Raw genomic sequence first — 14,620 nt, forward strand, 5'->3', positions numbered from 1 at the left:
CACACCCATCGGTCAACCAGGGAAACTGCCAGGACAGGTCCAAGAGCAGTTTCCAGTCTGTTGGGAAGCAAGAGACCCTAAGTCGGAAACCAGGCAACCAACAAGATCATTTCCGCTGCTGCTGAGGTCGATGATGATGAAAATGAAATGGAGATGTCTTTGGGAAGGAGATGTCTTTGTGGCGACTCTGGGGATGTCTCAGAGAAAGAGAGTAGTAAACTGGGGAGGAGGTGGAGAAGATCAATCCACTGGCCCCAACATAGTAATGAGTTGAAGTCTTCGGGGGGCAGAGAGGAGGCTGATGTGGCAGTTAGTTTCATCAACAGTAAGGAACAGAGGTCATCAAGGATGAGATGCACTGAGGTCATTGTGCGGAAACCATTCTAAGTGTAGTGAGAGGTCATCAGAGGATCTTCAGCAAGGAAAGGGCATGGCATAATTAACGCTTTGGAGTAATAGACCAAGAGTTCAGGGCACCAGGGGAGAGCGATGCCCTGTTATGCTCAGGTTTTAGTTGCGGAAGGAATGAGAAGCAAGTTCAGGGTCTACAGTTCACGGTACAGCTTGGCTGTATCCCTTACCCACTTTGACAAAGACCCCATGGTCATTCTTATTAATGCATTCCAGGGTCCAACAGTATCATTGCCAAAAGTTATTTCTTTTATCTAATCCCCTCTGCAGAACACCACTGACTCCCGATTCAACATTGATAGAGCTGGTAAATAATGCATTATTTTACCTTATGTAATAAAACTTGGAGTTCAGTTATTTTTAAAAATATATATATACCGTACCTTTCCCTAGGCTACCTATGTTTCCTAATCTAATGCTGTAGATAAAGCAGCCAAGAAAAGTTTCTTTGGAGCCACTTGGAGCAGCTTTGTCTCAACTTTTATTTTAATTTCCACCACAAAGGTATAAAAGGGGGTCTTCCGGGTTTTCGTAAGTCTACTGAACATTCGGCAGTGGGTCCCCCACTGATAAACCCTGACCAGTGTCTCTCTCCCAGTCCCTTTTCAGAAACTGCTGGCACACTCGGGTGTGGATTTCTTCTTTTCGATCAGTGAGTCATGCTGTTGCATAGTTCACCGAGGGCACCGTCTCTTGACAGCCCGGTTCGGGCACGACGCTTGACTGTACATTTTGTGGTGATGTGTGTGTTTTCAAGAACGTTTGAGTACCTGTCTGACGTCAGACTCCATTTTCACAGGATTGTAAGCTGTCTGCAGTAACTCTCACAGCAGTTGCCTGAGGCCCCTTGTGGGAAATCGTACCTGCAAATATCAGGATGTAAATTTTAAAGTTCCAGACAACAACGATAGTTCTAACATCCAGAGTTTATAGATGACACCAACATTCCAAGTATAAACTGAGCTTTTAATCCTTTTCACATTTCACATTTCACATAAGCTATTCTTCTCCACAGGGGTAATTATTTGTTACCTAAATGATGCTTTCCATGATAAAAGAAGAAATAATGTTATAAATGATCATCACTGAAACATCATTCTTTAAAGCATGTTTTTGGAAACTAATAACTTTTTTTTTTTTTTTTAAATAGGATGTGCCAATGGGTCAGCATAATTTTCAAAACCGTACCTTAAGGTATGTTATTTGTCCCACTTTTTGATTTTTAAAGGCTTGGGTTTTTTTTTTTTAATATTTCTGAAAGTAATTATCATCAATTAGAGTAACTCTGAAGGCCACTTCTAAAAAGAGCAGCTGCTTGTGAAAAGCTCGATTTGATTGTTTTCAGCTTCTAAAAATGTAATTATTAATGTGACGTTACTAGGTCTAAAAGAGCAAAATGGAAAAAGGCACCTGGTAAATACCTTAGAACTTTAAATTGTTTTCCTTAAAAATGACTCTTCTTAACCTTAATATGTAGTAAAAAAAATGAATTTTCTTAAAATGAGTATGTTGCTTAAAATTACATTTTCGTATGTGTGGAATCTTGGAGATAAAAGCAAGAGAAATCCAACCTTTCTATAGTGAAAATAAGGCCTGCCCGACCTGCTCAAAAAAAAAAAGAAAAAAGGTTCACCCAAGTGTCCACAGGTCCCCTGTCGCCATCAACCACACAATCACAGTCACTAACTCTTTTTCGTGTTCCTCTGGTTTTGGGGTTCAGTTTTTCACATCCGTGTTGGTTGGGGGAGTTAAATATTTCTTATTGAAGTCATTAGGATAATTCATGAAAAGCCCAAAACTTAAGTCAGCCTTTCTTTCCCCACAGAGAAGTGCATTTATTCTGTAGAAAATGCATTATATCCAAGTAAAATTAAACACAATTAGATTGTTTCCTGCCACCTCCTTGCAAACAGCAACCTTATTCCAGAATCATCTCTGTGACTTTATTTGTTGGAATGAGCTCTAATTTGTATTTTGGGGGAAGATTTGAAATTGTAATATTGAGATCTGATACTCAGAGTCCTATGTTATAAGGATCTTGGGTTCTTGGGCTTTTGAAGCATTCTTTAAGTGGCACGTGCCATATTAAAGAGAACTTGAGCTAATTTGGAAATATTATGGACCCCGTAAGATGCCCTGAGAAGGCGTGACTCATCAAGCCAGTAAGATGCTAGTGCATCAGCGAGGAACCGTCCACGGAAATTTCTTAGGCGTCTTCACTTTAGAGTCCGTATTCCTTCTGTGATCTGTCTCATCCTCCCTGCGGCTCTGCCTCAAGGGTATGTTTACTGAAATCAAAGCAGGAAATCCCTCGTGCGGTGCCAATACGATGTGGGTGGGCAGTGGTTTCCGGGACGAGTGCTGTCTGGAAGACAATGATAATAAGCCATCATTTGGATCTGTACCAGGCATACGGAGAATCTAATTTCATCCCTACAGCGTGACTCCAGCATAGACGCTGCTATGCCATTACCATTTGAGAAGGGAGGAAGTAGAGGCGAGCGGGGTTAGGAGAATGCCCAGAGCTACACGGCTGGAAGAGGCGAGGCCCAGATTTGTGACCCCAAACTCTGCGCTCCTCACCGCTCTTCTATCACGCCTGCCTTGCTGGGAGCCTTTTCCATGTTGACTCCACTTTCCTCTGTGGTGGTTGGATCTTTGGTGGCCCCAGGGCCTCACAGAGAGCTCCACTTCCAAATCGGACTCAACTAGGCTGTCTTCACGTGTCCCGGCTTCCTGAAGTGGCCTATGTCATAAAATCTCTCTGTGCCTTCAGCCTGGCTACTGAGTCGGCATCACCTGGTGTTGAACATTATCTGAGATCACACTCTATCCTCAGATACAGTAGCCACGGCACGGGACTGGGTCAGTTGGGGAAAGAGCTCAGAGGAAAGGATGGAGGGAAATTGGAAAGCAGAGAGGGGGGCAGTGACAGAACACAGACTGGAGAGTCAGAAATGCCTGAAGTCTGGGAAACAAAGCCTTAGCTGGCAAACTAAGAGCTCCTGGTGGTAGATTCTCACCTCCAGGGGTATCCTATCATTTGCCATAGCAGAGATCACAGAATCACAGAGATAAGGAAACTATGTGTTAAGAATTATTATCCAGGTAACCAGTAAATACAGAGGATTGTGTAATAATATGCATTTATCGGCTACATCATGTGCTACCTTTATAGCATTGAGTGCTGTACATTATGTAAACGAATCCTAAAACAGATCCACAGAGGCAGTGCTGTTGTTAGCCCCGGGCGTAGCATTGAAGGGTGACATTTTCCTGTGAGTCCCCAGGTACCTCCACTATTCTTCGATTCAGTGAGACTTTGTGATAAAGACCAGACACCAAATTGAAATCCGCAAAGTCAAGCCTAAGCATAGCGCTGCTAAAAAGAAAACTGAAGGCAGCTCCTTGCCTGGAAGCGAGAATGAACCATCCTAGATGATTGCTAAGTATCTTGCTCTTTAAAAAAGAAGGGTAAAAATTAATTTGCCTTCTTCAACAGCTTAGAATCTGGCATGCTAAGACCTCTTCGTTTGCTCCTGTCTGGGGACAGATCGCCTCCTATCATTCTGCTCTTGGAGCAATGATGCCCTGGGCCTGTTTAAAAAAGGCAGGACCTGAGGGCACCAACCCACAAACAGGGATGGGTTGGGAAGGCCCATCCGTCTCGTCCATGATACTTTCATGAGATTTAATTACCGCTAGCCGTGACATTGAATACGTAACGCTATTCTTGTCTGAAATCAGAGGAGTTACTGTTCTTCCAGAATAGAAGGCCCATCCGATGAGTTTTTTAACCCACCAGAGCACAGAGAAGCCTAGTGCTGTCTCCACTTTGGACGAGGTGGCTTGATGATGTGGTGCACAGGCTGGGTCAGGCCAGTTTGGTGACGCTCCCTTGTGCTTTCACTCTGTACCGCAGCTGTTTAACTTTTAGAAAATAGGGATTATTTTGGTTTTCTCCTTTATATCATTCTTATGCTAATGGTCAGATTAACTCAGAGAACACATTCTTTTGACTTAATGTATTTACAAGGCATCCTTTATTATGGCTGAAGATTATTTTCTTCTTTTTTTTTTTTTAAAGATTATTTTCTTCTAAGACCAAGTGAGTGTCTGCAGATATATGTGGGGTTTTCCCCGTGAACTGTGATTTGAATACTGAGAAAGATTTACATGCATACAATTAAGTTTTGATATGCCTCGAGGAAGACTGTACTTCTGCAAATTTTTGAAAACGGACCAAGGGAAACATGAACAAGGCATAGCTTTTTTTTCTTTTTTTTTCTTCAACCAGACCAGATTTTTACAGGGGAATTTCCAAAACCAGGGTGTTCTGTCATAAAATAAAGTTTACAAAGGCAACACGTCAAGGGCTAATGCATCTCCTAGGACAGAAAGTTCTTTTATCGTAAACACCAAGTACATATCTTTCAGTGTGGCTTTTTAATGCCTGGTATTGTTTCGCTGTAAGTGAATAGTGAGGCAACATTTATTGCACCAAAAAACTCTAGTCAGTTCGCTCAATCGGCAGAGTGGCTCAGTGTTAATAGAGTAAAGGGTGCTCATAGACTCTTGTTTCATTTTGCCTTTTTTTTTAATTCAATGGGCAGAACGAAAGAGAGGTTTGGCATCACAGAAAAATGGACTTAGTATTCGGTTTCGTCATAATCTCTATCATAATATTTCCCTTTTCACGTAGAACCAAGTCGCAAAAGAAGAGATTTGAGGAAGAGTTAAATGAAAGGATGATTCAAGCAATTGATGGAATTAATGCACAAAAGTGAGTACTTCTCAACCTTAAATTATCACACGTTTTTAATTTCAAACCGTAGTATGTGGAAATCATGTCACGCCTTCCAAGAATTTTACCTGAAACTCTGTAATACTTACCATGACAAAGCCATTCCTTTAGAGGCTTTCATTTCACCTCAGTTGTCCTTAATAACAGCTTCCGTCAATTAGAAAAATTTTAATCCCTGCCTAAGAAATCCTCTCCAAGTAGATTACTGATAAACAGCATGAGATGTAAACACAGAAAAATCAGAGCGAAATATGGTCAGTAAGTAAGATTTTTTAAAGACCGATAGGAATGCCCTATGGGAAAATCTGAGTTGGATTATGTGACTGTATCTATTGAAAATGCATTTATTCCGCTGAAAAATCAGGGACCGTGGAAGTACCTGCGTTCTCCGTTGTCGAAGAGAGGTTTTGAGCATTAGAATCTGGATTTGTGGCAGCAGTGGGAAGATGAAGGGTTCTTTGGGGGACAAAATGGCGTTCAGTCTGTGAAGTCTGTGAGTTGCCAGTGTAGTTTTAAATGGTCCAGGAGACAGATGCAGGGGAACCGTGTAAAGAAGGTGGCACCTTTCGCAGCCTGGACACAATAACTACATTCATTGGCCTTGAAATTCTCCGTGGGTCCATGTGTCATGGCTGAATTCCTGGAGGGCAAAAGATGGGTGACAGTATGGTGCCTGGTACCCATTAGACGCTGAGTAAAAGCGTTTTTAATGTAAATTGTAGCAAGCACATCCGTAGGTCCAAATGAAAAGACGTAATGGAAAACTTCCCACGATTTTTATCATGAAAGTTGAGTCATGAAAAGTACGAATGGTTTTCACCTAAACTCCTGCTTCCAGAATTACGTTACACAGCTTTAAAAACTGTGTGCCTTTTCTAGATTGTTCCTCATAAGCATTCGTTTTAGAATATTTACACAGCTTATGAAGGACTGTCATGAGTGTATATGTATGTGTACATAGGGTGTGTGTGTGTGTGTGTGTGTGTGTGTGTGTGTGTGTGATTGCAGAGATAATAAAGTTATCTTGATTGTACTAGAGCTATAATTCACATATGCTAACGTGTTCAATTAACACGTGTCTGGAGCCCCTCATTGTGCTCCAAATAGAGAAAGCCTCCCCCCGCCCCGCCCCGTCTTGGAGCACTCGGGACACGCCAGCAATGCCCAGACAAATGCTCTGCTCTGCCTGGCACCAACAGCAGTATAAAAGTCAGCCTCAGTTCTGCCCCAATCGAAACCTCAACACATCACGAACCAAGAAACATGATGACCTGGAATCTGGCAGCTAAAACCCAGGGTGGAGCCTGATGACGTGTGATATGGGTGGAAGGATATATTCGTTCAACCAGAGGAAACCGCACCTACTACTCTGTGACCCACCAGAAGAAAACACAACGTCGGAAGAAAGAGAACACCTTGTTCCTGACCACGTTTAGCCCATGACTGTAATCACAGTAATAATAGAAAACCCACGTCTAAAACGAGCCTCAGCGTGTCTTCCCACAGGACCCGTACCTTCTTAAACTACCTTTGTGTCCACCTTTTAGAGTGTTCCTTCTGAAGGAATCATTAGGTAGTATAATCGTTGGCTTGGCTTTATTTTTGTCGAGGTGGCCTTCAGATTGTCTGTTTGTACTGTATCATTTCGTATTCAAATACATGCGGAGCGACCGCCTTCATGTTTTAACGTAGGTTTATTCTAAGGTGATGTTTGATGTTGGTGTAACTGCTTGTGTTGTAATTTTCCCAACATATTTCAGAAGCGAAATAGGGAGAAACGTCCTGCTGTACTCAAAAGCCAAAAGGGAAGTGTTTAAATGGAAGCTGCTTTGCATATATTTTTTAACGAGACTCATTCCCATTCTGTTAGACCTTATTCATCACCTGCTCTCCTACCTTCGTATGATGGTCTTCTGTCTTTGAACTTCCACTTGAGGATTCCACAGAGACCCCAGACTTGACATACCATTCTGTCATTTTCTGCAGTGGGCAGGAAACCGTGATTGATATGCAGATTTTCATGTATTCATTCATTTACTCATTTATCAAGCATTTTGTTAAGGGCTGGGCAGTGTCAGCATGTGCTTGACATCCAGGACACAAGGCGCAGTGTCCCCTCGCAAAGCCCTAAGGGAGAGAAGTCACCGCCCACGTGCTCAGGGCAGAGGTGCGAGAGATTTGACTTAGTCTGGAAGGCGAGGTGACGAGAAGAAAGCATGATTGATAGTTCTGCACGGAGGAGACTTGCCAGAAGCTTCTCTCAGAGCCTCATTGTGGGAAAAGGGAGGCCTCATGGTCAAAGGTGCCCAGGCCATCCCCTCTAGGGGCATTTTCTCTAGAGGACGTGGGCTTTCCTGTAAGACTAACTTTAATAAAGGGGCATTCATTCTATATGGTTATCTTGAGGATGGGACTGCCATGCCAGGTTCTCCCAAATTTGTTTTTTTTTTCTTTTTTTTTTTTTCTTTTTTTTTTTTAATGTTTATTCTTGAGAGAGAGAGACAGAGACAGAGAGAGACAGAGCACAAGCAAGGGAGGGGCAGAGAGAGAGGGAGACACAGAATCCAAAGCAGGCTTCAGGCTCCAAGCTGTCAGCACAGAGCCTGACGCGGGGCTCGAACTCACAGACTGTGAGATCACGACCTGAGCCGAAGTCGGACGCTTAACCCACTTAGGCCATTCAGGCGCCCCTTGGTTTTTTGGTTTTTGGGTTTTTTTTTTTTTAAGCAAAAACAGAAAGAAGTAATGTGAAAAGTTCTAAGAGGGAAAGACCGTGGCCTTCGTGCTGAAGGAAACGAGCTGGAGGGTTCATGAAGAGCTTGTGCGCCAAGTTTAAATATGTGTGGTGGGCAGAGTTGATGTGCCAGCGTAGGACAGACAGACCAGAGCATCTCAGACCGCAGGGCTGAGGCAGGCTGGGCCCCCCACACTGAGACACCACCTGTCCAGCAGCATTTATCTCAGCCTGGGTTCTGTAGACCATCTTTCCCCAGTGCCACGGACCTTAGTATACCGTTCAGGCCACCAAAGCCTTCAGTTTCAATACTGCCTGGAGAGGTGTTGTAGTGACAGAGCACCACGGACGGCGGGGGGGACTGAAACAGCAGACATTTACTGCTCACAGTTCTGGAGGCTGGAGGTCCAAGATCAGGGTGCCGGTGTGGTCGCGTTCTGGTGAGAGTTAACCCCTCGGTTTGCAGAAGGTTACCTTCTGGCTGTGTTCACATGGCCTCTTCCTGAGGCTGTGCAGGGAAAGAGAGAGAACTCTCTGATGTCTCTTTTTATAAGGACGTTAATTCTTTCCCATCAGGGCCCCACCCTTATTCAGGCCACGTTGATGGAACATTGATTACCTCCATAGAGGCCTCATCTCCAGATACAGCCACACTTCAGGTTAGGCCTTCAACATGCAAATTGGGGGGAAATAGAAACCTCCAGTCATCACCGTAGGAAAGGGGTCCTCTCTCTATTTTATAGTGGCCTCTTTGCTGTGAGAACCTACATGCTTACGTGCCAGAAGAATTCTGGGTAAGGATGTACGTGTACTGAGTCCCCTCATTCAAGTCAGGATCTTGTTCAGGATCTTTGCTTGAATCTTTGCTTGAGCTGGGCCTAGCACAAAAAAAAAAAAAAAAAAAAAAAAAAAAAAAAAAATAACTTGGTATAAATTAATTCAGAGTCACTTGGGGCGCCTGGGTGGCTCAGTTGAGCAGCCGACTCTTGATTTTGGCTCAGGTCATGATCTCACGGTTCGTGAGCTTGAGTCCCAATTTGGGCTCTGCGCTGACAGCGTGGAGCCTGCTTGGGATTCTCTCTCTCTCCTTCTCTCTCTGTCTCTCTCTCTCAAAATAAATAAATAAACTTAAAAAAATTTTTTTCAAATAGAGACTCGCTCATTATATAGCCCAGGAGTGGGGTTGATTTTCTTCATCCCATAGGCCTCCTGGGTCAGGAACCATGTCAGGACCCCATAAGTAAAACACACATTCCCCCTCCCTTCCCTCTTTCCCCTTTCCCTTCCTCCCTCTTCCTTTCTCTTCCCTTCTTTGCCTCTCTTGTAGTTCCAGTTCCCAAAAATCATATTTGACCTTATCAGCCCCCACTCACCTTTCCTATTCCAAACATGCAAATCGCACAAATGTCTGAGTGTCCGGCTCGTCAGTGAAGGGAGCTGAGGCCATCTCAGAGACCCTCTGACGGCAAAGCCTGCGAGAAGAATACACTCTCCTTCCTTCCGAGGAAAAGGTCAGAAGAACCCAGCACTCGTGGCTGACGAAACTCGGTGTTAAGTGTTAGGGACACAGGGAAGTGAGGCCTGGCCTGGAGCACTTCCCGTCCGCCCGCAGGACACAGGCAGGTAGGGGAAACCAGCCCTGGACCCGAGGCCCTGTTCATTCGGGAGCCGCTTTTACTTCTCCTTGATATATTTCGCTCTTACTTTATTTCCAATCTGAGGTTGCCCAGAGGCACTTCGAAATTAGATTTTTCTCTCTCAATAAAGGAAAAAAAAAAGTATTTTGAATACGTTTCCTCCATACATTATTCATAGTTTGATATTCATGACGAGCACATGGTTCTGAAAATGAATGTGCTTAAAATGTATCTTCGATTTTATTTTCTGCTCTTTTTGCTGTTTAACCAACCTTTTATTTCTCCAGCCATTCTCCTCGAACGGAACAATACCATGCTTCTTGCAGCTGGTACGGTAATAAGAAATACCCAGAAAAGTCTGTTTCCCTGATAGCTAAAGCTTATGCCTTGAACCAAAAGGCATTTTTACGGTTCTCACTTTCAACGGCCATCATTTCTAGAACACATCACTGACCTCCGTGCCTCGCTGGGAAGTGCGCTGTCTGTAGCGTAGACCTGTGGGTGCGTCAGGCTCACGGCGGTGCGCGTGTGGTGCGAGGTTCTGGACGCAGGGCTGTCCCGTTAGACCTGGACGAATGTGCTGGTCTCCTGGGTTGACCAGTCGTTAGCCCCGCTGGGAAGCGTCTGTGTACAGTTAGAGACACCCCCCCCAACCCCCGTCACCCAAAATCAGTAGGCGGCTGGACTTGCCGATTACAAGGCAAAGTGCGATCGTTGACTTGGCCTTCTTTCCTGGATCCTCAGATCCCTAGCCCCCAAACATACCTCAGGGAGTCGAAATCCGTAGGCCACAATGGATTGCCAAAGAACCACAGTGAGAAATAAATGTGAATTGATAAGTACTTGAACAGATACAACAGTTTTTGGAAACCTATGTAAAGCATAGTTTTATACCTAATATCCTCAAATATATATACTCTCTCTCCCTCTATATTGATATGTGGGTATAGATGTAGATATATGGTTATATGCACTTGTAGATATATGCACATATATGTTACATATACACACGTATGTACTCACTTGTAGATATATGCACATATATGTTATATATACACACGTATATACGCACTTGTAGATGTATGCACATATACATTATATATGCATTATGTATGCACACATATATATACACACATATCTATAATGCCTGTATACATAACTCAGCTTATTTTTTTTATTAGAAAGGTATTTAAGAAAACTAGGGAAGTAGAAATGTAAATTCCTCCGTGTATGACCCAAACCAGTTGGTGATATATTTTGTTGGTATCGATTTCTAGATTTTTTTCTCAGCACATAGATTTCCATTTTTCCTTACATTCCTGTACTCGTGGATGTAAGAACGTGTATCTTCATATTTCACTCAGCTTTGTTTCATCGAGTGTGCGTTTATTTTATTTCCAAGTGTGTGACCGTACCAGGCATGGATCACATGCCCGGCTTGCTTCGTGTCCCTCTTCCACTTGCAAGCGTGTAAAGCGTCCTAGAGAAAAGTTTTGTCCTGAAGCTCTCTGTCTATGTCAACCGGCTTCTTGAAACCTGTTTCTAAAAGTCAATCCACGCGTCAGAATGCACACTTTCATATGATTTTTAGTTATTTTTCAACATCTGAGGGATATATATGTATTACACACGTGTTCGCATGGATATATATATTTCCATCTCCATATTATGCGAGTGGCCTGAACCGATCACTTAATGTATTAGTATTTTTACCTATCTTTCAACACCACATTCAAACAAAACTTTTTTACTTTATGGAAATGAAAGACATGACCGTGAAAGTATTTTCAGTAAGTGTGAAAGAAGCAAGATCTTCCCTCCCGGAACTCAGAGGACACCCTAAATGGTTTTGATGCTCTCATGTATTGCTTGCTATAAACTAAGAAAAATGGTAGTTTTCTATGAACCGGATTTTTCAGGGATGAAACTACCATGTGATTTCAGTAAAATGTTAGGAAATAAATGTATCGATGTACTTGAATCTTTTTGATGGCCTATTTCCCTAGTTATTTAATTCGGGACCACGAGTTTCAGTTTGGTATGATGACTGTAATGGCCAGTTTTCCAAGGAGGGTCACTCCTAAAGAGGGGTGTCATATTTGCACATCCCCTTCTTCCTAGATTCCATATCCAGAGATCTGGCATCATGCGGTTTTTTTTAACTTCAGTTTTGGATGATTTACAATAAAGAAAGAAGGATGCCCATTACTGTTTAAAAAGGAGTTTTTCAGCTCATTGGTTGGAGGGTTGGGTTAATGATGTTTGTCCTTTTTATTTACAGGCAGTGGCTCAAGTCTGAAGACATTCAGAGAATCTCGCTCCTGTTCTACAATAAAATACTAGAAAAAGAAGTAAGCTACTTTTTTATTCCCCCAGTCTTTTTTATCTGAAATGTGAGTTTTTAAAAATCCCTTCATGAAACTTGCTCCTGTTTTCTGCACGAAGCACTGACATCGCCTCGGACTATATCAGACCTTTTTACAGCCTTTTCTGTGTTGCTTCCATGCACAAGGTGTTGCACTGTGTGTCTTGTTACCGAGTTTCTGTCTGGCCGGGCACCCGGCTCAGCCCTGCAGGTGGCAGTGGGATCTTCAACGGGTGTGAGATACCGGGCTAAGGAGGAGACAGGAGCTAATGACTGGCTTTCTTAATGGCACATTTTCTTTTCTTTTCTTTTCTTTTTTAAATGTTTGTTTTTGGAGAGAGAGACAGAGAGCAGGCAGGGAAGGGGCAGAGAGAGAGAGAGAGGGAGAGAGAGAGAAAGAATCTGTAGCAGGCTCCAGGCTCCGAGCTGTCAGCACAGAACCCGACACGGGGCTCGAACTCATAGACTGTGAGATCATGATCTGAGCCAAAGTCGGATGCTTAAGGAAATGAGCCACCCAGGTGCCCTTCAGTGGCACATTTTCTTAGAAAAGTTTTTAAAAGAAAATAAAATGCTTCCTGATAAATGCACAGCTTCTTTACACAAATCATTGAACAAAAATATGAGATTTACATTCAACATCTGTTTGGGAGAATTAGAAATGCCAAACTTTTAAGTGTTTGTTGCATCTAAATACTTTTGCCTTGTGACCCCTCCAGTAAGAGATATGATAGGCTCAAATAAAAAAGCCCCATGTATTTGGGCTTTACATGTTAGGCTTAACATGCATTTGCTAAAATGTATTAAGTAATTGCTACCCCCCCCAAAAAAAAACCACCCCTCTTCTAGGTTGGTTTTATTGCATTTGCCTTTTGTTTTGTTTTGGTCTAGAGAAAGGAACAAGTTAGAGATAATTTTTATCATCCAGCTATATAATTACAGGCTTAGTTCAAACAAAAGCTACTGTATTAATGTCAGTGGTCGCCGCACTGGTATTAAAATTTTGTTGAGAATATTCAGGTGATTGCTTTATGGATATTGAACAGAATAGCCACAATCCATCAGGGTTGGATTTTCTAGTTGCACCTAAACTTTCATTTGTGTTAGCAGTCAGTAAGATCAATTGCCTGCTTCCAAGTCAACATACTGACTGCAGACAGCTTTACCAAACTGACGTTTGACATAATTCATCATTACTATCGACCATTTTATCTTTGAATAACTTTAACAGATACTGATGGTTACTTATCGTTTAAATGTGAAATGATTCCTGCCTGATTCAAGTCCGTTTCCCTTATTAATACCACAAGGAAGTTCCAATTCATATCTTGACAGCCCAAAAGAAGGTGAAAGACAAGGGTGCAAGCGAGTGCAAAAATGTAATCACACTTACGCAATTATGTGAATATCGCTTCTTCACCAGCATGTAAATTATCCTATTAAGTGACAAGTAAAATATTCAAGTAAACAGAAGGTGATCGTCATCTTAAAACACAGTTCTTGCTGACATTCTCCCTGTGTGCCTATTTGTAGAAGCCAACGTTGAGGCAAATTGTAGATGCCATTGGGATGTAAGCTCCCTTCCTGTCCACCTCCCCCTAGCCTGCTCTTCTGGCCAGGAGGATGGGGTCAAAGGCAGTAAGACATAAAGCAAGAGAAACATCAGTAGACCACCCAGACACCCATCATCCCGCACTGAAACCCCACAGCTCAACCCAAGGCACGTGTACTCGAACTTCCCACGACTTGGGCACAGTCTATGCAGATACGGTGAATGCAACCTGCCGGTATTGTCAGGAGGTTTCAAGAGCGTGAGCACAAAAACTGCTCTTTCCTTTAATTTTATGAGAATACCCTCTTTTGTGAAGCAGTAGAGCCTGGTGGTTGGGACCCTGGGTTTGGGAGTCTGTCCCAATTTTTGCCATGTGCTGTGTCTCCCTGAGGATGTTAACTAGTCAGAGGGCGCCTGGGTGGTTCAGTCAGTTAAGTGGCCGACTTCGGCTCAGATCATGATCTCACAGTTCATGGGTTCGAGCCCCGCGTCGGGCTCTGTGCTGACAGCTCAGAGCCTGGAGCCTGCTTCCGATTCTGTGCCTCCCTCTCCCTCTGCCCCTCCCCAGCTCGCACTCTGTCTCTTATCTCTCTCAAAACTAAAATAAAAAACGTTAAAAAAATTAAAAAAAAAAAAAAAAAGAATGTTAACCAGCCATTCTGTCCTGAAGTTCTTCACCCAAAAATAGGGACAATAATAGTTCATTCCTTAGGCGGTGGTAAGGATTAAATGAGTTGGTGCGTGTAACGCATTTAGAGTGTGGGTCACGCCATCGTCAGGGCTATATGTGACAGAGATCGCTACCACCGTTATGAGTGCAGTGCTGGCTGGCTTTTCTCTGCATAACTCAAGCAGGGGGTCCCAGGCGGACAGCTACCCTGGTCAGTGTATGGTCGTGGATGTTACGGAAGCCATGTGAACCCAGTCGTTGCAGGAGAAGAGTCCATCGGCCAGGTGCGCACAAGCAAAGGGAATGGTCATCGACCTAGAACAAAACCCACCGGCCTTCTCTGTCTTGCAGATTTCCTCACTGGCTCTGAGTAGCATTGAGATAAATAATAAACATAAAACACTAAAATAAATAAAATGGGCAAACTGCATTTCCGCAGTGCGCTTC

At 43.2% G+C, this 14,620-nt stretch overlaps 1 protein-coding gene across 2 annotated transcripts in view; it reads left to right on the forward strand.

Moving 5' to 3' along the window:
- The window catches only part of ADCY2 (adenylate cyclase 2), a 415,689-nt gene that overhangs the window by 301,135 nt on the left and 99,934 nt on the right, over window positions 1-14,620 (forward strand). For both annotated transcript variants that reach the window (XM_078444291.2, XM_078444293.2), the window contains exons 11-13: window positions 1,562-1,605; window positions 5,114-5,194; window positions 11,868-11,937. In XM_078444291.2, coding sequence (XP_078300417.1) covers window positions 1,562-1,605; window positions 5,114-5,194; window positions 11,868-11,937 — 195 coding nt within the window. The remainder of the gene's footprint in view (window positions 1-1,561; window positions 1,606-5,113; window positions 5,195-11,867; window positions 11,938-14,620) is intronic.

The sequence above is a fragment of the Panthera onca genome, chromosome A1, assembly GCF_046562875.1.
Source record: "Panthera onca isolate mPanOnc1 chromosome A1, mPanOnc1 haplotype 2, whole genome shotgun sequence".
Taxonomy (NCBI): domain Eukaryota; kingdom Metazoa; phylum Chordata; class Mammalia; order Carnivora; family Felidae; genus Panthera; species Panthera onca.